The following is a 26,473-nucleotide window of genomic DNA, read 5'->3' on the forward strand; positions in this document are numbered from 1 at the left end:
GCTATGGCTCATCGCGGCCCCTTCCCCGTGCAGGGAAACTTTTCCGCGTTGCCATTATTCTATGCATAATTCATTCTATCGTACAGCCTGCCTTATCTGAAAATTGTTTTCAGACATCCTGGAGAGGCAGACACGAAGCCACAGGATCCTATCGGTCAACAGATAAGAATTCTTTTCCTAAGCAGCTTCTCATTACTTGTACCCCTCTGGGAGAAGAAAGTTTTGGCAGCTTAGGATCCTTTCACTGTGACTCCTAGCTACCAGAAAATAATATTTCTGGGCATTTTTCAGGTCCTTTCATTCTCTGCCTCCCTGAGGGGGTTAAGGTCTTGACGAATATAACTTGAAGATGAGAAAACTGTAGCATCAAGAAGAGATGGCTTCTCCAGTGCTACCCAAAAACACCATTACCAAGCCAAGCCTGAGCGCAGACAGGGCTCTCTCTTACTGCCAGTCTGCAGCCATGGTACATAAATCCGAAGAAAGCCAGGTAATCAGTCTAGAAGTAATGACAGTACTTGCTTATTCCCCCATCAATCAGGCTGAGTAAACAAACAGCACTCCTATGTTCAAATGAATCGGTGTTGGCCATTTTGTTCAGGGTCTCCGAGTCCTGATAAAAGAAGAAATAAATGGCATACTAGCCTTCATCCACCCAGCCTCCCAGCCACTTACCTCTATTCCCCCAAATCTATCTGTATCCTAAAATTTCTTTTAGCAGGTTTTTACCAACTGCAAGAAAGATTTGGGCCTTAAATTTGCTTTATTTTGCACGGTAAATGCCAGATTTTCTAGCTGTTCTATTTGTAGTTAAGTGAGAGGGACCAGGATTTGAAATGATATAGAAAACATTTTTGATAGCTCTGGGCTATATCAAGTGTTGGTTTTAATAGCAGGCCAGATCTCCAAGAACATGCTGTGTGGCTGTGTATGAACTTGGCTGTTAGTTTCCTTTGCCAGATGAAATGATGATTAATCAGGACTCAGATGTCAGTTGTTTTATGTTACTTGTGCTCTTTGCTAACAGCTGCCTGTTTCAAGCTGTGCTTCCTACATGTCAAATGTAAACCTGAAACCACAATTTCCAGAAGGAAAATTTCAAAGTACTCATAGAGTATATCAGAATATTCAGTGTTGTTGCTGATTAAAGTACAATTAGTATGTTACGTAACTTAGCTGAAGTCAGTATAGAGACAGGAGGGTTCAGGCTATGTGAAGTATCCAGGAAAAATTAAAATAAACTTATTATGAGATGTACATATAACGTGTGCAGAGATTTTAAGATAAATTTTTATGCAAACGTTCAATGCATAAAATGCTCCTTGGTAAGCTAGTATCATTTTCCTTTTTTCAGTGAACTGAAAAATCAGTGAACTACTCCTGGTAGGTGAATTATGACAAATTTAAATTCTTTATTCAAGCCTTAAAATTTTGAAGGAGACGGTTCTTTCTTGATCAGGTCTTTAATACTTCCTAACTTGCTTTTTAATCAAAAATGCCATAAGAATAGCATCTGTATGCTTTCTTTTCACATAGTCTAAAGAGAAACAAAATTTTAAAAGGAAAAGGAAAGCAAAGAAAATTTTGTCAAGCTTTTCAGAAGTTTAGAAAAGCATGTGCCAAAATTTGGAGTGGACCAAAAAGAATTGATTTTTTTTTTCCCTCTTAACCTAGATAATAAATGTCTAATTTGGACTGTCCATGTGGCATCAGGTTCCCAATTTAAACTCTTTCAGAGACTGCCATTTTTAGCAAAAGAGGGGGAAGTGAGAATCAGGCAACACCCAGGCTTTTTCTACACAACCGCAGCCAAGTCGTCTAAAAACCGGTTTGGCCAATTCCCTTGTAGTTCGCTGTCTGACAGAGCTGTAGCAGGACCCCAGAAACCTGAACCAACCACACTGAAGACACCTGAACAGGACCGATCTTTGCCCGGGGCCTAGCATAAAGTCTAGGACACAGAGAGCACTGCCCTTTTCATGTCTCTACTCTGCCCTTTCCCAAAGCATAAACATTTCCACTTGAAACAGCTCCCTAGAAGCCAAAACACAGCGCAGGGAAGCTTCTGGCAACGCGGTACGCAAGACTTTCGCGATCCAGAGGGGAAAAGGGAGCTGGGTAAACAGTCTGGTATTGTTCATTTTTCACGTGCATTTACCAGAAGGTTTCTAAAACAAGTACTTCTCTTTCTCCTCCTCCCCCGCCCCCCCCCCCGCCCACCACCCCCGCTCCCCCCTCCCCAGGTGGCAAACCTGCTAAGGCTCTTCCAGATCCCTCAGATAAGCTACGCGTCCACCAGCGCGAAACTCAGCGATAAGTCGCGCTATGATTACTTTGCCAGGACCGTGCCCCCGGACTTCTACCAGGCCAAAGCCATGGCTGAGATCCTGCGTTTCTTCAACTGGACCTACGTGTCCACCGTGGCCTCGGAGGGCGACTACGGGGAGACGGGCATCGAGGCCTTCGAGCAGGAAGCCCGCCAGCGCAACATCTGCATCGCCACGGCGGAGAAGGTGGGTCGCTCCAACATCCGCAAGTCCTACGACAGCGTGATCCGCGAGCTGCTGCAGAAGCCCAACGCGCGCGTCGTGGTCCTCTTCATGCGCAGCGACGACTCGCGCGAGCTCATCGCCGCCGCCAGCCGCGCCAACGCCTCCTTCACCTGGGTGGCCAGCGACGGCTGGGGCGCGCAGGAGAGCATCGTCAAGGGCAGCGAGCACGTGGCCTACGGCGCCATCACGCTGGAGCTCGCCTCGCACCCCGTCCGCCAGTTCGACCGCTACTTCCAGAGCCTCAACCCCTACAACAACCACCGCAACCCCTGGTTCCGGGACTTCTGGGAGCAGAAGTTCCAGTGCAGCCTCCAGAACAAGCGGAACCACCGGCGCGCGTGCGACAAGCACCTGGCCATCGACAGCAGCAACTACGAGCAAGAGTCCAAGATCATGTTTGTGGTGAACGCGGTGTATGCCATGGCCCACGCCCTGCACAAAATGCAGCGTACCCTGTGTCCCAACACCACCAAGCTTTGCGATGCTATGAAGATCCTGGACGGGAAGAAGTTGTACAAGGACTATTTGCTGAAAATCAACTTCACAGGTAAGCAAGGAGCAAAGCTTTCCTCATTTTCTATGGGATAAACAGGTGGAATCAAGCAAGAATCAAATACCTCTGCCCCTGACCCAGAAATCTTCCTTTCGGAGCCACAAAAAAGGGTTCAACCTGTTACACAAATATTCCAAGATGCAATGTGACGGCTCTGATGTTCTTAACTTATTTTTGAGGGAATATCTTGGCTGATAGACTACCCATAATTGAAAGGCTCCCCAGGCTAGGTTGACGTGTGGTAACTGCCTACATGCAGGCTATGCCACATTTGCTGTCTTTCTTGTTAGCCGTAGGGTATGACACGTGTGATATGGGCATTTAATCTTCTTTAGCAGAATTGGCAACTCTCTAAGGAACATGAACTTCCAAGCCCTCTTTGTGGGTGATTTGAGCAAAAGAATCTAATAACTTTCACAGTGGGTGAGAGAAAAAAAATTCGCTGTTTTCCCAGAGCTTAATTAGGGGGGAAAAGGGGAAAACACTCAGACCACGGTGATTTCCAGGCATTTGAGTTTATTTCGTCTGTTATAAAGAAACGTTTCCATGTTGGCATTAAGAGATGTGGATTTTCTCAAATGATGTTATGAAACAAAACTTTTCCTGAGAGCATGAGTGTAAGCTACATTGAAGACTGATGGAAGTCATTTCAATACCGTGAATAGGCAAAGGTGTATTTGAAGTGGCTTTTGTTTCCTCTTCCTTTGATTCCAAATATGGTAAACTGTTTCTAAATATAGCATTGCATTTCAATGCATTACTAACATAAAAAGCACAAAATTTTTAGGTTTGATTTCTTTACTAAGGCGCGTGCAATAGCAGTGCATTAAGGTACTGGTTCTGAGGACTTTAGTTTATCCCAAATCATAAATTGTAAGTAATATCATACGGCACAAAAAAATTGATGCCAGAAATAGTACAGCGATAAAATGCTTTCATTTGCCTAAATTGCTAGTAATAATAATCTCCCCTGCCATTAGGGCATCCTTCTAATCTGCACAGTCTGGTTCAATTGGTTTATCCCCCAAGATGTGAAACTTTGTATGCTCAAATCATACTGTGGAATAAGCAGCAGTTCCCACGTCATCTTTATAGATGACCACTCAGAAGTCAAATGACCTAAAAACTCACTGGTAATACTAAGAGAGGACCCCATGATCATTGGTTCCTATTCCAGAATTCTAATTCCTAAACCAGCCTTGAAAATAAGCACAAAATTTACCAGCCTGCATTTTGCACATCTTTTCTTCATTCTACCCAGAGGGAGCCAAAGTAGTGGAAATCAGTTACGTCAATATTTCCTCCTATTCATCTACGAGTTATTTCTTACCATTAGAATGGCTGTAATAGGTGGTAAAGATGAAACTCTTTCTGTGTCCCATACTCCCACAGATGCATTCCATGTAGAAATAATATATATTTACCTCAAAATCCCAGATCAGTTTCCACTGCCATCTCCAGAAAATAAGAAAGGACCATGCAGCCAGGTCCTTTACTCTAAATGTCTTTACTCTAACTATAAATGAATTTCTCAAGTATCTGTAAATAGCATCTACAATGCACTTAATTCTTAAAGATAAATAAGATAAGCATCCTTCCTACCCCACTTCGGACTACCCGTGGGGTAATTATTTATCTTTATTCACCACATGTATTCATTAACCTTATTATTGTTCTTCATTCCTTACTCCTTAGTATGCAAATACACAAATGTATCCACTCAGCAGCAGCTACTATAAAGAGAACTCTTAGATTTCAGTGAGCCCTTGCAAGGTATTTGATGTAACCAAAATATTTTCCTTCATTTCATGGCCTGAGTCCTAAATGGCAAAGAAAAGTGAAGCAATAAGGCCATTATTCAGATAAATGAAACAGAATTATCTTCCTTTTGTCTGTCTTGTTCAATTACTGGCTTTGATTCTACAAATTGGTGCAGCTTTATAAACTTGACCACAAAGTGCTATTTTAGCGTTCTCAATTTGTTCGACATCACCAGTCATTCTCCATCTCTGAAGAGAGGAGAAGGGTGAGACACAGGTTGAAATGACAGAGAAGAGAGGGAACTTATACCAACCACCAGTGCCATCGTGCTTCGTAGTGTGAGAATTGGACACGAAAACACCTTACTGGGGGAGGACAATGAAGTGCTAAAGGAGCTAAAAATGCACATTAAAAAAATAAGGCTCCCCCAGTTACCTGTTGAAAAACAGGTGTTGTTTTACATTTTTTTCTGAAATAGTATCTTTGTTTTTCTACCTTGAATGTTGACACAATGGACTAAGCACAATGGTAAACAGCGAACAATCTTTGCTCAGGTGGGTCGAACGACCGCTCTTCTAGCCATCTGCTTGTATTCGGTGCATTTACTACAAGATTCTTCTGACAAGGGATAGTTGCAGTCCGTTCCCTAAGGGCTCTAGCCATTATAGGATGGAAGAGCTAAGGCCCCTGAGAATTTTAATGACATAAATTAAAATACTCTTTGGTTCCTTGGTATATTCCTGCTGGCTAGTTCCAGCGTTGGCCAACATGCGTATCCTTGACGTTAACCTGCTTTCGATATTCCTTTTGCAAAAGAGATTTTGCAGAACGATCCTTTGTTAAAGCTTCTTCAACACAGTGAGCTCTTCTGGCATCGGATCTAACCAGTGTCTACCTCCCTAGACTCATCTTTTGCTCACACCCCACCTTCACCCTTCCTTTCATGAAGACTACTTGCAGTTCTCCGAGTACATCCTGCCTTTGTATCCTCTGTGCCTAAAACATACATGTAATGTACATGTCTATTTCATCCATGTAGAACGCTCTCACCCCATCCCCATCTGCCCTATCTAGTACCTTCACTTGTTCAGTCTCCACTGCTACCACCCTGGTCCAAGCCACCGACATCTCTAGGCTACATTTTACAATAATCTCCTAATCGATTTACTCTTGCCCACCTCCAACCCAGCCTCCGCAACCCATTCTCTGCAGGACAGCCAGAATGCCCTTTTAAAACTTAAATCAGGGGCACCTGGGTGGCTCAGTCAATTGAGCATCCAACTCTTGATCTCAGCTCAGGTCATGATCCCAGGGTCATGGGATTCAGCCCCATGTTGGGATCTCTGTGCTGAACCTGGAGCCTGCTTGGGGATTCTCTCTCTCTGCCCCTTCTCTCTCTCTCTCTCTCTCTCTCTCTCTCTCTCTCTCTCTTTCAAATAAAAAATTCTAAAAAATAAATAAAACTTACAGGAAGTCACCCCTCTGCTCATAACCTCTTAGGGAGTTCCCCCATTTCACTCAAAAACAAAAGTCAAATAATCCTTGCAATGCCCTGCAAATGGCCTCCCGGATCCACTCCCTCCCTGTCCCTCTTACTCTCCTGTCACCACCTGTTACTCCCCTCTTTCTTACTTCACTCCAGACCCCCTGGTTTCCAAACTCGGGGCTTTTCCACTGCCCCTCCTCTACTCTACCTGTAATGCCCCTCCCCCACATATTCGTAAGGCCAGGTGATTCCCTCACTTCCTTCAAACCTTTACTCAAATGTTAGCTTTTCTTTTTTTTTTTTTTAATGTTTATTTATTTTTGAGACAGAGAGAGACAGAGCATGAACGGGGGAGGGTCAGAGAGAGGGAGACACAGAATCTGGAACAGGCTCCAGGCTCTGAGCAGTCGGCACAGAGCCCAATGCGGGGCTCGAACTCACGGACTGCGAGATCACGACCTCAGCCGAAGTCGGACGCTTAACCGCCTGAGCCACCCAGGCGCCCCAAATGTTAGCTTTTCAAGGAGGCCCACCAGGTAGTCCTTCTGAAAATTGCAATTCGCTTCCCCTGCCCCACCACAGGTCGTCCCTATTTCTTTTTAAGCTGCTCTACTTCTTTTATGCACCATGTTTTTTTTTTCACTTTCTTTCATACCGTATCATTCATTTTCATGTTTATTCTCTAGTGTTTGATCTTCATGTTTGAATATAAACTCCATGAAAACAAATCATTATCAATTTTTCACTGATGTAGCTCAAGCATAATAAGCACTCAGTCAATATTATTGATTACGAATAGCACTTGACACCCAAACTTACATTTCCTTCTCTGTCTCCATTACTAGATTGTGAGCTTTTTCGAGGCAGAGAAGATATGTTTCATCTCTTATCTGAAACGCCCAAACACAGTTTCTGGTGCAGAGTGGGCATTCCACGAATGTCTACTAAAGGAATGACGAATGAGAAAAACAATCAGTAGATGTATTCATTCTTTTCAGGAAAACTTCATGTATATATCGCATTCACTAACAAATGAATGTCAACAAAGAAAAGGATGTGGCTTCTAGAATGGGCTGCTTTTATCTAAGCACTGTCCTTTAGTTATGTTCTATGATTGTATTTGAGATCAATTTAAGACCTAACAGCATTAGCTCTGGATCTCTTACCCATCCCTGTTTTATAGATGAAGTCCCCCCAACTCACGGTGATCTGTCCAAGGTCATCATGTGATTAGTGGCATAACAAAGACTGAAATCCAGGGCTGAAATCACTGGATCCAGGGCCTCTTTTATATGGAACCAAGGACCCTAGGAAGCTGAGGACTTTGATCCCAAACATCGAAAATCATTTCTGACACACATTAGATATTAATGGAATGTTTGTTGAAGGAATGAAAGACAACCAATAGGTGTGAAATGTGTTTCTTTTTGTGCTACTCTTTATAATTCTTTTAATGATCCTGAGCCACATTACCAATCAGTTGGAGCTGAGATGGTTCATAAGACACCCAAACTTTGGAAGCTGAGCCTTAGAATCTAAACCTTAGGATATTATAAAAAAATTTTCAAAGGTGATTTTTTTGTTGTCAGTAAAAAAATTTTTCCATCTAAAGAGTCACGTCGTGGAGAATTCTGAAAGAAATATTTAAATGCGAATTATGCTTGTTGCCATTTGACTTTTCAAAATTACTTTGAATTCTATGTGCTCATTTATTTCCGTGTGCTCAGCATGCAACAGGGAAGCTTAAACTACCAAGCCAGTTGAAAACAGAGGAAACAGAGAGGACCATTAAACATCCTAAGAAATGCAGTATCGCTGGCATTTTCGTGTGTTCTCAGTAGAGTAAAAGCCCTGTCACTTTTTATCCTGAGACGAATTCCAGAAAGCGGAGGAGAAGAAAATCATAGAGTGACAAAAGGCCTTCCTCAAAGATGAACCTGCCCTACTCCTCACTTGACAGAGGTGGAAATTCAGGATGTCAGCATTATTATCTTCACTTACTGAAGCACATAAGAGTGAACTCAACTGTCAGAGTGATGTGGTAACTAAAGTACACCCCATTCAAAAGAACAAAAGGAAGAACTCCCACTTACTGAACATACTGCCAGAGGGGCTCCAAGGCACGTCCGCTATCGAGTAGGCATTCCCTCGGAAATAACACGCAGAACCTTCCTCTGTGGATTCGCAAGTGTTGGTGGGCTGGAATGTTTGAGAATGGAGAAATTGAGAACTTGACACGATAGGACATTTATCCAAGACCACTTAACGAAGTAGGTGACATCAACCTCCTGATTTAGACATTCATTCCACAGATAGGTTTAGACTTCATGCTGGGACCTGGGGACACAAGAATAAACAGGACAGATGCAGTCCCTGCTTTATGGAGCGACTCAAGTAGAGAAGCAGGATTATTGGGGCCTGTAATGTTGAGGCCTTGGCTTAGATTTTGTGTTCGTTTGGTTCCAGCTTTTGTTTTGAATTGGAAAACTATTATGTATCTTAGGCCCAGAAGAAATCTCCAACTCACTGAGCAAATACCACTCCCAGGACTTGACTTACAAGGGAAGAGGACGGCTCGCTATTATTGCTGGATTTGTGGTCATAATAGGACTGGATAATAGGACACACAGCAATGACAGTTTTTGTTGTTAATGTCGTTGTTGCTCATTTTTGCTTTTTTCTTTTTTGGGGGTGGGGGGATGGAGAGATGAGGCACACTCACCTCTTGGTTCCAGCAAGGAGACAGGCTGCTGAGATCCGAGACCTGGAGCCTGGTGGGGACGGTGCAGCCTTGTTCTTATGTTTATAATTCTCCACACCTAGAAGAGGAGCAGAGGCAGAAAATGAGTAATCTGGCCTCACTGTCCCACTCACCTCTGTGTCTGACTCATCCAGTAGGTCCAAGGATCACTCCTGGTTGGGACTGTAATCACAGAGCACAGGCCAGGAAGGGCAGATTTTCTGGAACACTGCACTCCAAGGAATATGTTTGAGCTGGCCCCAACCCAGCAAGACTCTCCTCTTGACAAGTACAGGGCCATCCAAGGCACAGCAAGGAAGCCAAAATGGTAATGGCCACATCTTTAGATGAATGGGCTTTGAAGTCCCTGAAAGAGCAAACTGCTCTTGATCTTGCTTCCTCCCCTGGAACATTTGTAGTTCCCACAAAAGCACAGAAACTTGTTCCAGCTCTGCTGATCAAAAGCATTTCCAAAATGTAAAGATAAATATCCTGTACTTCTTTCTTCCCTTTTCTCTCTGGTCAGCTTCCTGGGGTCACAAGAATAAGATCTAAACCCCCAAAGGACACCACTAATGTGTTTACTTATTTGTTTATGCGCCATGCATCTGTGCTTTGGTGTCTTAGAAGCTTGAGAAATGGTTCTCATTTTAAGGTCACACAGTGGAGAACAGGAGCCTCTAGAAAACCTCATTTTCCACTTTGGCCTGAGCTTTCTGCTGCCGCTGTTTATTATTCTTATCACCTAGCTGTCATTACTATTATTATTATCTCATAATTCTTAACTTACCTTGATTCGTTTGAAGAGCCATCCTGTCTATAAAGCAAAAAAAAATAAAAAATAAAAAAAATAAGTACTAGTCCCCAATGAAGTAAAAAAGAAATGGATTCTCCCACCTTGCTGATCAGAAAAAAGTACAACAAATATACTGTCTCCTACATGTTTCTAGACTTTGTGGACACCGTGGTGTATTTATAGGAATATCGCTTACAAAGGTGTCTGGAGATTGAGGGAAATATTCTGAGCATTTTCTAACACTATAGCTAACATACAGTTTAAAAATAAGTTTAACCTATGTTCCTGACCTTTGGAACACCTGGTGTTATCCCACAATAACCTGGTCTTTAAAGGTTTCTAATCTCAGTTGAATTGGAAACACCTGTTTTTCTACTGACATATACCTTTGTGCTACTACTCATCTTCAAGAGAACACTGGAAAACCAAAATAGATAAAGGAAGTATTTCTGATGGATTTAGAAAAAAAAAAAATTCTGACCACAATGGCCATCATATACTGAAAAAGAGGACTTCTCTTTGAAGATTTTAAAAGATTAAATTGTCATCTAATGAAGCAGGTGGTTATGGGAGATCCTTCCCAGAGTTGGGCTTAGTAAGACCTAACAAAATCGTGAGCAGTGAACACAGCTTCGGAAAATTAAGGATGTGATGTTGCAGCCCGAGGGGTAGGCGTTGAGGATGATGACTAAAGAACTCAATGCCTGGTCATAATCCTCATCTCCCTCTTTCTTTAAACATTTAACTATTCTCCATAGTATCGTTAGTCATTGTATGTGTTATCACCAGGATAGATTACATAGTCGTCCTTCACATTCTTTCTCCAAACCCCTAGCATTATACCTGGGGTTCGTATAAACACTCATTTGTATCTAGTTTATTCCAAAACAACGATATTTAAAGGATTCATCCCACTGCCTCAGATGAATTAGAATTTGATAAGGTGGCAGGGTCCCCAGAAGTTATAGTGCTAAATGACATTTCAGAATATCTAAAAACTTAATTCTGTAACAAAATTCTAAATAATTTTACTAGCACAGAATTGACCATAAGTTACATTTCCAAAATAATATCTCAAATACAAAATGATGTTCATATACACGCTAAGCTGCCAAACCAAGTATGATTAGTGGTTGTATGACTATTAATATTTTTAAATTTTTTAATTAAAAAAATTTTTCTTCCAGTTTTATTGAGACAAAATTGACATATAACATTTTGTAAACGTAAGGTATACAGTGTGTTGATTTGATATTTATTACAGAGTGATAACCATCGTATCATTAGCTAATACCTCCATCCTATCACATAAGTACCATTACTTTTTTGTGGTGAGAACATTTAAGAAGCACTCTTTTAGCATAAAATACAATATTCCTAACTGTAATGACCATGCTGTACATTAGATCCCCAGAATTTATTCATCTTACAACTGGAAGTGTATACTCTTTGACCAACATCTCCCCAATTCCCCCAATCCCTTAGCACCTGGTAAACATCATTCTAATCTCTGTTTCTATGAGTTCAGCTTTTTTAGATTCCACATATAAATGATATCATGAAGTGTTTGTCTTTGTCTGGCTTATTTCATTTAGCATAATGTCCCCCAGGGTCATCCATGTTGTCACAAATGGCAAGATTTCCTTCTTTCACATGGTTGAATAATACTCAGTAGTATATATACCACATCTTATCTATCTCTTCATCTTTTGACAATTAGGTTGTTTACGTATCTTGGCTATTGTAAACAATGCTTTAGTGAACTTGGGAGTATTGATAATCTTTTCAATATCCTGTTTTCATTTCCTTTGGAAACATACCGAGAAGTGGGGTATCTGGATAATATGTTTGTTTTTTGGTTTTTGGTTGTGGTTTTTTTGCTTGTTTGTTTGTTTTTGAGCAACCTCAGTACTGTTTCTCATAGTGGCTATACCAATACACATTCCTACCAACAGCATACAAGGGTTCCCTTTTCTCCATATCCTTGCCAACACGTGTTACATTTTGTGTGTTTGATGATAGCCATTCTAACAGGTGTATGGTTATATCTCATTGTGGCTTTGATTTGCATCACCCTCATGATTAGTGATGATGAGCATCTTTTCATGGACTGGTTGGCTATTTGAAGATGTTCTTTGTAAAAATATCAATTCAGTTACTCTGCCCATTTTTAATTGGATTGTGTTTGTTGCTATTCAGTTGTAGGAGTTCTTTATGGATTTTAGGTATTAAGCCTTTATCATATAGTTTGCAAATATTTTCTCCTATTCTATAGGCTCCCTTTTAATTTGCTGATGGTTTTCTTTGCTGTGCAAAAACATTTTCATTTGGTGTAGTTTCACTTGTTTATATTTGCTTTTGTTGCCTTTGCTTTTCGTGTCAAATAAAAAAAAATCACTGCCAAGACTGAGGTTAAAGAGCTTACTCCCTATGTTTTGTTCTAGGAGTTTTAGGGTACCTGTTCTTATATTCAAGTCTTTAATTTATTTCATTTCTCTTTTATGTACAGTGTAAGATAAGGGTCCAGTTTCATTCTTTTGCATGTGGCTGTCCAGTTTTCCCAACTCCATTTATTAGAGAGATTATCCTTTCCCCATTGTATATTCTTGCCTCCTTTGCCATAAATTAATTAGCCATATATGCATGAGTTTATTTCCGGGCTCACTGTTCTGATCATTGTTCTATGTGTCTGATTTTATTCCAGTTCCATACTGTTTTATTACTATAGCTTTGTAATATAACTTGATATTAGAATGTGATACCTCCAGCTTTGTTCCTCTTTTTCAACATTGCTTTGGCTATTTGGAGTATTTTGTGGTTCCATACAAATTTAATTCTTTTTTCTATTTCTGTGAAAAATGCCGTTGGAATCTTAATAGAGATTGCACTGAATCTATAGGTCACTTTGGGTAGTATGGACATTTTAACAATATTAATTCTTTTAATCCATAAACACAGAATAACTTTCTGTTACTTGTGTCTTCTTTAATTTCTTTCATTCATGTCTTATAGTTTTAGTGTACATATTCTTTACCTCTTTGGTTCAATTTATTTCTACGTATGTCATCTTTTTGAAACTATTGTAAATGGGACTGATTTTATTAATTTCTTTTTCTACTATATCATTGTTAGTGTGTAGAATCACAGCTGATTTTGTAGAGTGATTTTTGTGTCCTGTAACTTTACTGAACTTCTTGATTAGTTTTACCAGGTTTTCTGGTGGAGCTTTTAGAGTTTTCTCTATATAGTAGTATCATATGTGATCTGCACATCAAGACAGTTTTACTTCTTCCTTTCCAGTTTAGATCCCTTTTATTTTTATTGTTTCCTAATTACTCTGGCTTGGACTTCCAGTACTATGTTGAATGAAAGTAGAAAGATTGACCATCTTTCTCTTGTTCCTGATCTTAGAGGAAACCTTTCAGCTTTTCACTGAATATGTTAGCTGTAGACTTGTTATTTATGGCCTTTACTATGTTGAAGCACTTCCCTCTATATCCATTTATTGAGAGTTTTTATTATGAAAAGATGTTGAGTTTTGTCAGATGCTTTTCTTTCTGCATTAAGACGATCATATGATTTTTATCCTTTATTTTGTTAATGTGGTATGTCACACTGATTGATTTGCAGATGTTGAAGCATCCTTGAGTTCCTGGAATAAATGCCACTTGATTGTGGTATATGATCCTTTTAAAGTACTATTGAGTGTGGTTTGCAAATATCTTGTCGAAATTTTTGCATCTATGTTCATCAGGGATATTGGCCTGAAGTTTTCTTGTGTGTCCTTGTGTGTCCTGATTTTGGTATCATGGTAATGCTGGCTTCATAAAATGAGTTTGAACTCATACTTCGTCTTCCATTTTTTAGAAGAATCTGGGAATAATTGGTATTAACTCTTTTTTCATGTTTGGTAGGTAGAATTCACCAGTGAAGCCATCTGGTCATGGATTTTTATTTGTTGGGAGATTTTTGGTTACTGATTCAATCTCGTTACTAGTATTGGGTCTGTTCAGATTTTCTATTTCTTCATGATTCAGTCTTGGTAGGTTGTACGTTTCTAGCAATTTATTTAATTCTTCTAGGTTGTCCGGTTTGTTGGCATGCGATTGTTCATTGTAATCTCTTATGGTCCTTCTTATTTGTGTGGTATCAGTTATAATGTCTCCTCTTCTATTTCTGATTTCATTAATTTATTGTATGTAGTTAGGCCCCTTCCAGGGAGTAACTGGGTAGGGGATGTTTTCTGTGTGACCCTCTACACTGAACCCTGGAGTAATAGCGGCAGCAAGTGCTGTCCGTTAGTAACTGCTTCTCTGTTTGCTATAGTCTTGTGGATTTTATAGATACAGGCCCTGTGGGCTTTCAGAGGTAGGTGTTTGGGGGACACTTCCCCCAGGTGGGAGTCTTAAAAGATGAGATGCTAGATGCTGGGTCCAAACCCTTTACTCCTCTGGGAGAAGCTAGGAGTTGGGGGTTCCCTCCTGATTGTATGGTGCTGTGCTTGGGGTGGGGTTTATGGCAAGAGTACGTCTCAGCCTTTCCTATCCATTTCAATGTGGGTTTTTTTTGTTCGTTTGTTGGTTTGCCCAATTTATAGATGTGTCTTAGCTGCTTTCTGGGTTTCTTTAGAAGTAGTTTCCATTTATAACTGTAAATTCAGTGTGGCCATGGAAGGAGGGGAGTTCAGGAGCTTCCTGTGTCACTCGCTTTCTTTATACTGCCCTCTGGTTTCATCCTTATAACCAAGAATTCTGATGAGTATAACACAATTCCTCTATGGATGTTTGTCTCCTACTGGCTATTAATATTAACTGACTAGTTGTCCATTCATTCATTCCTCATAGCAGATATACAGTGAATTAACAGAAGTTTTTAAAATATAGTAGAAAAATTAAGGCAATTGAATGTATGACTTTAATTCGTCAACTGATTCAGAAAAGATCAATGTTTTTATTTTAGTTGTAGAATGAGTTTATCATGTATAGAATCCAAGTAAGAATAGTTTGAGAGCCATTAGTCTAGGTTACACAGATTTATTTTTAAGACAAGATTGGACATTCCATCCCTATGGAACTCAGTAGGCTGGTTACAGATCTCATATTTCACCACTGCAAACTTCTTACGTAATTTGTTCTTCATGGTAAAGCACAAACGGAACTGGGAATTCCTAGCGCTGCTAGAGAAAAAAAATTTTTTTAATATGGAGGATTTGTGCGCTTGTCAAAGAATCTTTACTGTTCAGTATGAATTAGTGTGACATACTACAAAGGTTGAAAAAAAATAAGTATATAAGTTCTTTCTGCTCTCAAATAGCTCACAATTAGTACTATCAGTATGAGAATATAGCTTTTACACTATAGCAGTTCATCTTTGGCACCTCGAAAGGGTCTGGTAGCATAATATGTACATACAGAGGAGGGATCAGCAGTGAGCAGAGAGTCAGGAAAGGTTTCCTAAAAGATGTAACACTGGATGTGACTAAGATTTGTTAAAAAGGAGGGTGGAAGAAAAGGATTTTCCAAGTGAAGAGATCATTCCACAGAGACGTGTTCATAAATTGTCAATTGTTTTATTTCTGTTTAACCTATGTTAAAATTCAAAGCTCTTTTGGAAACTAGAATTAAATTGAAATAGTAAAATATTGATCTGATTTTTAGATTAAATCATTTCAAGTTCTCTTGTATAAAAATGTAGAGGGGCATCTGGGTTGCTCAGTTGGTTGAGCGTCCAACTCTTGATTTCAGCTTAGGTCATGATGAGCCCTACATCAGGATTCTCTTTCTCCCTCTCTCTCTCTCTCTCTCTCTCCCGCCCCCAGCACATACTCACTCAATCTCTCTCTGTCCCTCAAAATAAATCGACAAACCTAAAAAAGGCTTTTCACATTGCTTATGGCCACTAGCTTATCATCTTTACCCTGAACTTCAGCTGAAACCAATGAAGTTCCAATGTGAAGAAGGAAGGGGGTTGGGGGGAAGAAAAAGAAACTAGCATTTACTGACCACTACCTGACTGGCAATAACCATTTTATATATTTCATTCATCAATTCTCATAAAGATCCCATCAGGCAAGTATATCTTTTCCCCTCTGTTTTATATATTTAATTGAGGCTCAAAAGAGTTAAATGACTTTCTCAAGTTTGCAAAGCTAAGTAGCCTACCAAGCCAACCCAAGACTGTTTCCTAATCACACATTATTTTCCAGTATTGTTTCCCAAGGAGAAAAAACAAGTTTGTAGCTAGAACAAGGGCACAGTCCCATCATCATTTGGCTCAGCTTACTATGTGCAGCTGCAGTAATAATAAACAATTGTCCCAAAATGTTCATTATCCAAAAAGGAATTTGTTAACTCTTTCATTAATTGCCATAGTGGCATCTTCCATTGAGAATGACTCATGCAAAGACCTCCAGTTATATATCTCACTCCTTCCTCTGAGAGCATCATATTGTAGGAGATCAATATTTGCAGTATCATGCTGTTATTTCCAAGAATCGATAGTAAATTGCAAAAAGAAGAAGGAGAAGGAGAGGAGGAAGAGGAATAACTAGAAGTACTAGCTACAGGTCACTGTGTCTTAAATGTTACGACTACATTTTTCCCTGTCACCCCATGCTCTCAGTCTAATTACAAAAATCTCCGTAGTTAATTAAAGGCAAAATAATTTAGAAAAGGGGGAGAAACACCAGGTCTGAAACTCTTCCAGACTTTCCATCCGAGCCCCTACTGGTTTTGTGGGTCTGTTTGGTGTATTGGTAAGCTTTTCTCATTGTGCTCATGTGTGTTTTATAGTACCCGTCACAAATCGAGTTTTCTTTCTAAACATAATTAAAAATACCCTTGGTATTTTCACAAATTAGAATGTCTTAAGAATTTTCTATATACAAAGTTTTGTTTGTAGGCTATCCAGTCACCGATAATCACATGGTAGCCCTGTACCAGCTTCTTGGGGTACTTAAAAATTTTTTCTCTGGGGGCACCTGGGTGGGTCAGTCGGTTGGGCATAGGACTTTGACTCAGGTCATGATCTTGCAGTCCGTGAGTTCGAGCCCCATATTGTGCTGACAGCTAGGAGCCTGGAGCCTGCTTCGCATTCTGTGTCTTTCTATCAGCTCCCGTCCTACTTCGCTTGTCTCTCTCTCTCTCTCTCAAAAATAAATAAACATTAGAAAAATATATATTTTTTAATTTTTCTCTGTCCCTGGGGCACGTGGGTGGCTCAGTCGGTTAGGCATCCGACTTCGGCTCAGGTCATGATCTCACATGTTCATGGGTTCAAGCCCCACGTCGGGCTCTGTGCTGACAGCTCAGAGCCTGGAGCCTACTTTGGTTTCTGTGTGTCCCTCTCTCTCTGCCCCTCTCCCACTCCCACTCTGTCTATCTCTCAAAAATAAATAAACGTTAAAAAAAAATTCTTTAGACAAAAAAATTTTTTCTCTCTAAAATGCTCCTAGTCTAATAAAATCCTAAACCTTGATTATCTCAATTTTAATAAAAGTAGAAAATGAAGAAAATTTATCATTTCTTAATAATCAAAAGCAAATCTTCGGATGATGCAGTTATTTATATCCTCCTCATTTTTATTCATCAAGAACTCTGTGTCATCTCCAGAAATACTTTGAACAGAAAAAATATAAATGAAATGTTTCTAAGAGGAAAGCAAAAGTGCCAATTTCCAGAGATGGGCTCCTTCACTGCTTTTGGCCACCTACATTCTCCCTACGGATTTATCCTGTAGACAACTCCTCCTCTTCCACTTAATTCCTCCCTTTCCAGTATGGAAATTTATTAAGTTATTTTGCCTGTCTTTTGCCTGGCAAGGGTCTTTTGCTGCTGAATTAGTACCCTAGCTAAACAGTGCAAAGCAGGAAAAGGAAAGTATGCTTTGTTTTCTTTTTCTTCAGAATGTAATATCATAATTGTATCTAAAATATTGTGGCCATATTTAGGAGTCTGACAGACACCTGTAGAAGCGAAGTTAATTTGACAATGGAAGAACGAAAACAAGAGCATGATAGCACGGCTTTCCACTCCACTTTTCTGCCACAGTTTAAATTTAGTGATCTAAACTGCTAGATGAGGGGTTGAAATGATTAGTGCAATTCTTTGAGTGCACGGGCTCATCCTTTTTTAACAGATCTCAAACCACAGTGTGGCAAGGAGTTTATTTTCTTGTCCCCCGGGTTTGATGGGTCATCGCAAGAGTTCCCACAGTCAAGAAACTGCAATGAAGACACTGCCAAAAGTTGGAATTCTAGACTCTTAATAACAGTTGGGAAGTCAACTAGCACTTTATCAGTTTTAAAACACTTTTAAATGTACTCATATTAGATCCTTGCCACACCCCTGTGAACTAGACTGAGAAGATGTTATTATTTATTATTTTTATTGAAGAGAGAATGGAGGATGGGAGAGGTGACCTTTTGCCCAAGGTCAAAGAAAAAGAGCTCCTCCTGAATTAGAATTCATGTCCTTTGATCATTATCCAGTGATATGTCCCCTCAGCTTCCAGCTGAGGCAGGTAATAATACCTGTCCAATAAAGCGGAAAAATGTTATTGGAGGCAAAACCAATCTGCTTAGATTTGTTGTTGGAGTACGGAGAGACTGCTGATACTAAGCAGAGCAAGAGACGCTGAGTCAGCAAAGTTCATCCTTTGCTAGATTTACCACTGCTTGGCTCTGAGGCTTGGGGCAAACCACAGAGCCATTCCAGGACTCAGCTGTTACCATTCTGAAAACACGACACATATGTTGCATGCCAAACAGAACTAGTGGATATGGTATTTTTGCCCTTACCTTTCATATGACTGAGGTGTTCTTGATTCTGGGAAGATTAAAATTTCTAGTTATAGTTAAAGAAGATAGTAATCCACATTTTACTCACACTGGGAAGACTTCCTGAAAAAAAAAAAAAGGATTAGAAGTGGACTTTGAAGAAGCAGGTAAATCTCATGTGGTCACTCAGTATTTATTGCTAACATTATTTACATCAGTCCCAGCCCCAGCCCCTCGAAATCAAGCAGTGAAACCTAACAAAGACCCTACCCTCACAGAGCTTATGTTCCATAGATAAGCTAGTCAATATATAGCACACCACATGGTGATACATGCCACAGAGAAATATAAAGCAAGGCGAGTAAACTAGGGAATCCCGTCTAAGTGTGTTGGGGGGCATGGGGACACGGGGCAGATTGGATGTTACTGTCTTAAGTAAGGTGGTCGGGGAAAACTTCACTGACAATTTGACATATGACCAGAGACCTAAAGGAAGTAAGGGTACAAGCCATGTGGAAATATGAGAAAGAACATCCCCAGGAAGGGAATATCAAGGCCTGAGGTGAGAGCCTACTTGATGTGTTTGAGGGGAAGCAAAGAAGCCAGGGTGGCCAGGTAGAGTTAGCATGTAAGACATGGAGGAAGTGAGGCTAGGGACGTGGTGGGGTCCAGAGCCTGGAGAACCTCATAAGGACTTTGGCTTTTACCCTGAGTTAGGTGAAAAGCCATAGGAAACTCCACAAAAATGACAGGAGCCATATCAAAGATTTAGAATAGAGCACATTTTTAAATTATGGTTACACATCAAAAAAGCTAGTAAAGAAAGCTAAAGAGGCCTGTCAGTGTTGACATCCTAATACAGATCTTCTATAAATACTGAGGAGTCTAAGACACTTTAATTTCTAACGAGTAAGCTTTTTGGTTTTAATTTTCAAGATACTCAGTTAGAACCAAAATCAGTTCTGTCTGCTGTACATTAACAGCGAGACGCAGATGAATTTACTTTTCATATTAAGTTGTAATTTTTATACTCCAACTCAAGACCGGGCAAAGGAACTTACCAAAATAATAGTATGTTTCTGTAGAAACGTGTTCATTCCCCATCCGGACTTCCTATAGTACAGTTGTTGATCTACCTACAAAAAGAAAAAAAAAAATCACTGGGTGACGTTTGCTTAGCCCTGAAAGTAGGGGTGATAAATAGAGTATTCTTCTCTCTGTGCACCTGTCTTCCCTGCAGCACAGAACCCCTAATCTAATTGTATGACTTCAGGCAATCCTCAAGTTGTTTCACTTCTCGTGCGTAATAGTGATAGAAAGTGGCCTATTTCTATCCCTGTAATATTTATTATTAATGATAGGACAGTCATGTGTGGGCTTCGTTGATCAAAGTATTAAGTTATTTCTGCAACAATTATTGAAGCATCTTTCTTATGTCAGAGACTGGAAAGAAGACAAAAAGATGTGCTTGCTACCCCTCAACTGCAAATCTTCTGGGAGACACAAGCATATATCTTGAAACAATACCATGAGGCAGGATGCCTTAAGATAAATTATAACAGAAGTATTAGGGCAATAAAATCACTCATTTGGTACTTTACATTTTAAGAGTACACACGTACATACAGCATCTCGTTTGATTTTTATATCATTTGCAAACAAACTGTGCTTATTAATCATTATTGAAAGTGATACAATTTCCCCCCTGGGGCATGAGAGAAGGGAAGCAGTAGCTCAGGAAAGGCCTCTTGAGAGGAACTTAAAGAATAAATCATTTTAGGGGCACCTGGGTGGCTCAGTCGGTTGAGTGTCTGACTCTTGACTTCAACTCAGGTCATAATCCCAGGGTCGTGGGATTGAGCCCTACATTGGGCTCTGTGCTGAGTGTGGAGCCTGCTTAAGATTCTCTCTCCCTCTGCCCCTTCTCCATGTGCACACACACTCTCTGTGCTATAACTAATTAATTAATTAATCAATCATTCTAAAATCAGGTGAATATTTGTGTAAGTTTAATATGCAAGACACTGTAAAGATCCCAAAACTAGAGCCAGTACCTTCTAATCCAAGGGTGATATCTCCTGTTCTTTGGCTTGTGATGACCTTGGTGGTTTTCTATTCTGGGGAAAATGGCATTGATTCTGGCCTGTAGTGGTTTACTTAGTCTCATCCCTTGTCAAAAGGTCTAGAAACTTCTGCTCAATAGTGCCTGAGAAAGAAAACATTGAAAGCCGTTCTGTGAATGTGGTCATCATTAACATCTGGTAACCTAGCAAGCACAAATTTTGTTTTCAAGAATACCATGGGTATAAAGTGCAGTGGAAAAGATGGCATTCTGCTAGAAATTCGCGAATAGTTCCTGCTTTCATTATGAAGAAAACAATGTTGATGTATTCTGTATCATGAGCAGTTTCATATTCTGGTTATATTCACCAAGATTGACAAGGAACCTTACTTGGTTCCTCCAAACTAGAAACCACTCATATAATGTATTGACTAAAAATATTTCCTCTGTACGTTTGGAAATGTCTTCTTTCCTGAAGCCAGTCCTAGCTTAATGACTTTGTCATAGAAGATAACTCTAATTGAAGGTAACTTGCATATAGCCGAGTGTTGTGATATAAATGAAATACATTGAACAAAGAATCAGGTAATGTGCATTAAATAGCCCTGAGACCCTGAGCAAGTTGCCCAAGCTCTCTGGACCTCAGTTATGTCATAGATCAAAGAATGGAACTTCCTTGAAAGAAACTTCATTTTTTTAAAGAAAAACCGAATTAAAACACTCAACTCTCTCTCTCTCTGTCCACACACACACACACACACACACACCACATCACATATAAATATACACATTGGAATAAGTTTCCATCTGTTTTCATAAAATCACCACAGAATATATTTTTTAAAATTTTTTAGTATCACTAAAACAATGAGTCCTTTTTTCCACTTCATCAAACTTTCATCTAGTTGATACTGCTTCTTGTCCTGTGGGAGCATCTTTAATCGACACTGGCCAGTGTGTCATTTTTCCTGTTCGTTTGGATCTCATAATAAAATTGCCCACGACATCTATTTTCGTGTGAATTTCACCGTAAGGGGAACATCGGGTAAGCAGTCTGGAAGGGAGGGCAGGAGCTGACAGCAACACATTTCAGCCATAAATTTTGGTTTATAGCACATGAGGTGCTATCCACTTGCTTCATAAGCCATCATTAGAGGAGAAGTTCATGATAAGGGACAACAGTACATTTGTTGAGGGGCCAGGAAAAATCATTTAGCTTTATGTCTTTTCAATTTTTTTCCCAATTGCTAATATAAAGAACCAACTTTTGATATAAAGAACCAACTTTTGAACTTGAAGCCATTTTTAGCCTAGTCCTAAAAGAACCAGCAAAAGGAATTAAATTACTCCATGAAATGCTTTTGTTTCTCTATCCTAGGTATGTGGTTTTTCTTTCTTGTGTTGTCCCCACTGTAGGAAGTACCACCTTCAGAGACCAATGGAAATAGATGAATAGAGATTCAGCAATTTGGGTGACACTCTTTTACCTGTCTGCTGCCCCCATGGCAAATTTCCTGAAACCCTGAACTATGTCCTGGATGCTACCTCACATCCATCTGAATCCATACACTGAGAGGTTTCCAAAGAGCTCACTAAGTGGATCATTTTGGCAAAATGGGAAGGAACCTTTAAGATTACTTAGCCAAAGTTTTGGAACTTCTTTAAAAAAATAGCATAATTATTTCTTAAACACTATTAAGAATATTTAAATATTTAAAAAAGATAAAAATGAAGGGTGCCTGGGTGGCTCGGTCAGTTAAGCGTCCAACTCTTGGTTTCAACTCAGGTCATGATCTCACAGTTCATGAGTTTGAGCCCCACATCAGATTCTGTATGTCAGTGCAGTGCCTGCTGGGGATTCTCTCTCTCCCTTTCTCTCTGCCTCACCCTCCCCCCCCCCCCCCGCCCAGGATAAAAAAATAAACATAAAACAAAAACAAAAACAAAACAGATACAAATGGAGTCACTGTGATTGAATTCAGGAAGTGTTGGCAATCCTGACATCCATCCAATAGCCTACTTTTTCCTTTCCTTCCTCCTTCTATGTCCCTTATACTCATTTTCTGGATGAGGAAATCAGAGGCATATTTCTATCTATGTAATAGAAAGTTTACATAATAGGTAGATAATTGTCTACTGATCTAGTACATATATCTAATATATATATATATATATATATATATATAATGTAATATAATAGAAACTTCTCTACTTACTGACTTTAAACTTACTTATTCTTATTCTGACTAGCAAAGTTATGGTCTAGAGCAAAAAACTATCCTCACTCTACCCCAAACCAATGAGGGTGTAAGCAAGTGCCTGTGGTCACTGTGTCCTCAACCACTGCTGTTGCTCATTTGAACTGTTTAACAATTATTTACCCCATTTTGAAAAGTTAAAAAGTAGTGAGAATGGTAAAGGTACTAGTAAGGAGATGTATATGATTGTAAGAGAAAAGAGGCAGGAAATAATTTTTTAAGTGTAGGAAAGTGACCAGTTTTGCAATGCACACGTGAGGTGAAGCATGGGACAGTTCCACTGATTCTCAGTGCCAGAGAATGACTCAAAACGTATGCACTTGTGCTGACACATTTGTGCATCAAGAGACCCAAAGCAAATGAGAAAAGGTGGTAAACTTTGGAGTGTGCAGCTACGGAATTGGTGTTTACCTCTGACACCTGTTCACTTTGTGTTCATTCAAAGCTCGGAATTACAATCAAGAACTTGAAATTGCCTCACCTATAATAGCATTAAGTGTTGAAACTTTTGTTTAGAGCCACAGATGATTCAGGGGTTTTAGAGCCTGTTTGCATCTACACGGAATCAAAGTGGGCATCCAGAGTTGGGAAGAGGAATAGAGCTGCTGAGAAATCCCTCACAGCATTTGCAGGGAACATCAAGGACAGTCTCCTCCCGGCATATTTTTCATGTGTAAAAATTGGTCTATTTGGAAAAGGAATAATATGTCCATTTTACCACTTCCTGTGTTTAGTGGAAATGATAGGATTGAGTATAAATTCCCCTCAGTCAGTTTGAATTTAGGACCAAAGGGGCCTATGAACACCTTTTTGGAGACTCGCTCAGTCATATATAAGAGAACCAGTTTGCTCTACATAATGAACAACTAAACCGAGTAACATCAAAAGTGCTGTATCTTCAATAAATTGGTCTATTTAGAGGACATTATACTTAAATTTTTATTTTCCTTTGGAGATATAATTTGATTGAGCAAATGAAGCCTAATCATAGTGAGCCTCATTATTATCAGAACTTCTTGAGTTATTTCAGAGTTCCAAGATTATTTTCCTCTCCCCCCCAATTTAAAAGTACAACATAAAAATAAATTGTATTGTGTTTCAAGTAATAAAAACTATACTCATCTGCTAAATGTGCAAAAATCTCCCCATAAAGCTAATTAACTAGATAAAAGGTCCATATCAGGCTTGAAGCAGTTCCTGTCTCTAGGGGCCAAACTCAGTAATTAATTATGTTTCTGAGAGTCTCTGAACGCTTTTCCAGCTTCATGGGTCCTTAGAAATGAAACGTCTTGGGCATCATCCAAAATATCTTAATCTCTCAATCTGCTTGGAGTTGAGTTCCTACAAGGAAGCAGAGTTAAACGTCTCTACAATGAGGCCTATATATCCCCAGGTTTTAGTCAGTTCTTTACCTCAGGGTTCGGATGACAGTAGCTGAATTTCTAATCAGCCTCATTCTTCAAACATTGTTAACATTAGAGTGACCATTTGGTTGGGGTCCGTGTAGCATGTTGGCTTGGTTGAATCAAAGATACCAACAAAGTGTGAGTTAAGAACTAAAAACGTATGATGCCACACAGATGTGTTGTTGAACGGGCCACACTTTGGTCCCTGTTCAAATTTCAGACATTAGGTAGGATGTATTTGGACACGTCCTAGTGGCCTAGACTGTTTGACGGCATCGCCGGCCACACCATCGTGTTAACTTCAGTCCTCTACTGAGGAAAATGCCCTGCCAATTCATGACCTCTTAAGAGACACGACATTTTATCACTTAGAACCCTGGTCAAGCATACGTTGCCGAAGGCAAGATCCTGAAGGAGTGCGCTTGGGAGATGGGGTCTATGGGAATAGGCACCCGGAAGGGAGGAGAAAGGCTAAGATCATCTTGCACACTACATCATTTTGCCTAGCCCTCCGCTTTGGGCCTCCCCCCACATCCAGACCAGATGGCTTTTTAAAGCTCCTCAGGGGAAAATAGACTATAAACCATATAAGCATAATCAAAAGACATTCACAGATGACACCGTTTCTTTATAAAGCCCATGCTTTAGTGTCAGCACCTCAAATTAAACGGCAGTGTCGCTGCTACAGTCTACATGTTCTCACCCCCCTCTATATTTACTCTCCAGATTTGAAAAACTTTCAAGTTATTCTCAAAACACAAGACTAACATCGGCTTCAGAAATAACTAGTAGTGGATGGGGTAGACAATATCAGAAGAAATGCACCCTCTTGCAGACTTAAGCTACCCTCCCAAGACGACTTAAAATGAAGCTTTGATTTCTCCCTTTTCCCTTCAGATTTCAGGGTGTCACCCTAAGAAAGCTGAAGAGGGTCGGAATTTTTAATTACAGTCTCCCTTGCTATGTTTACCAAACAGCTAGTAGCCCTGAGTGTGGAGTTAGGCTGTTTAAAGTCATGTTTTAATCTCCTCTGTAATTGCAATTTGATTGCTGGTGTAAATTACCTAGTAGGCTCTCCACCTTCAGTGCCAGCCCTTTCCCAGAGTGCATAATTTTGAATTAAAAGGCTGATATTCATCCAAAAGTTTCCCAGAATGTTTCATGGGCTCAGTGAATTATGCATTAAACAGAATTCTTTAAAAAGAAGGCAAGAGGTTCCTTTGATGTCAGCTGGGGTTTTTCATCATATTATGGACTATTAATTTCTAGACTCTTTTAGAGGTGGTTTTTTGAAATCTATGTTCAATTTAGGATTTATTACTGATCTTTCTCTAACCTTTATATTTTATTTTAACAGCATCATATGTCACCCTGAATATGGCAGGTTCTGGCAGAAACCTGGTGGTTAAAAGTTCTTAGGGGTGGGAGGAGGATGAAGAAAACAGCAATTTGCTGCAAACACGCCATCTGCTGGATAGAACGTGTATATACTTATAGGAGCTTGCCCTCATAGCAGGAAAATGTTTTAGAAACCTCAGGACAAAACCATTTAGGGAGCTGAGATGTATATGGGCGCTCAGCTAGGGGACATCTCTAAGCTGTATGCAGATGCCAATAGTCTCTTGTAACGATTTTTTTTAATACCCCATAAGAGATAACCTTTGGTTGTTATGTCTGATTATGAGCTCTGTTCCCTATCCAGGTGTGAGATTACAGTTTATAGTAAGCAAAATTGATCCCAAGAAAATAAACAGCCCCCCTTATGTAAAAGTAAATAATAAGGACGGCCATATGCAAATGCAGATTCTGGGGAAATTATTACACAATCCCACATTACTGTTCTCTTTCTATTCTTTTTTTTTTTTTCCTGTACACAAAGTACTTTGAAATTTGTCAAGGGCTGTGCTTTTGTGCACTTTTAGGAGTTGAGTAAACATAGACTTATCGTTCAACACAGACACTTCTGAACGTGAAAGGGAGCACTATAAATAATTACATCACAACAGCATGCACAGACCAGGACTGTCATGGGTGAATAAGGATAAAATGTCTCTCTATTCATAGGTAGTCAAGTCTGCTCACA

The 26,473-nt window shown here is 39.8% G+C and overlaps 1 protein-coding gene across 1 annotated transcript in view; it reads left to right on the top strand.

Annotated features, from left to right (window-relative positions):
- GRM3 (glutamate metabotropic receptor 3) overlaps positions 1-26,473 on the top strand; it is a 112,134-nt gene that overhangs the window by 33,040 nt on the left and 52,621 nt on the right. Inside the window, exon 4 of the mRNA XM_015535133.2 lies at positions 2,244-3,099. Coding sequence (XP_015390619.2) covers positions 2,244-3,099 — 856 coding nt within the window. The remainder of the gene's footprint in view (positions 1-2,243; positions 3,100-26,473) is intronic.

This window comes from Panthera tigris, chromosome A2, assembly GCF_018350195.1.
Source record: "Panthera tigris isolate Pti1 chromosome A2, P.tigris_Pti1_mat1.1, whole genome shotgun sequence".
Taxonomy (NCBI): Eukaryota; Metazoa; Chordata; class Mammalia; order Carnivora; family Felidae; genus Panthera; species Panthera tigris.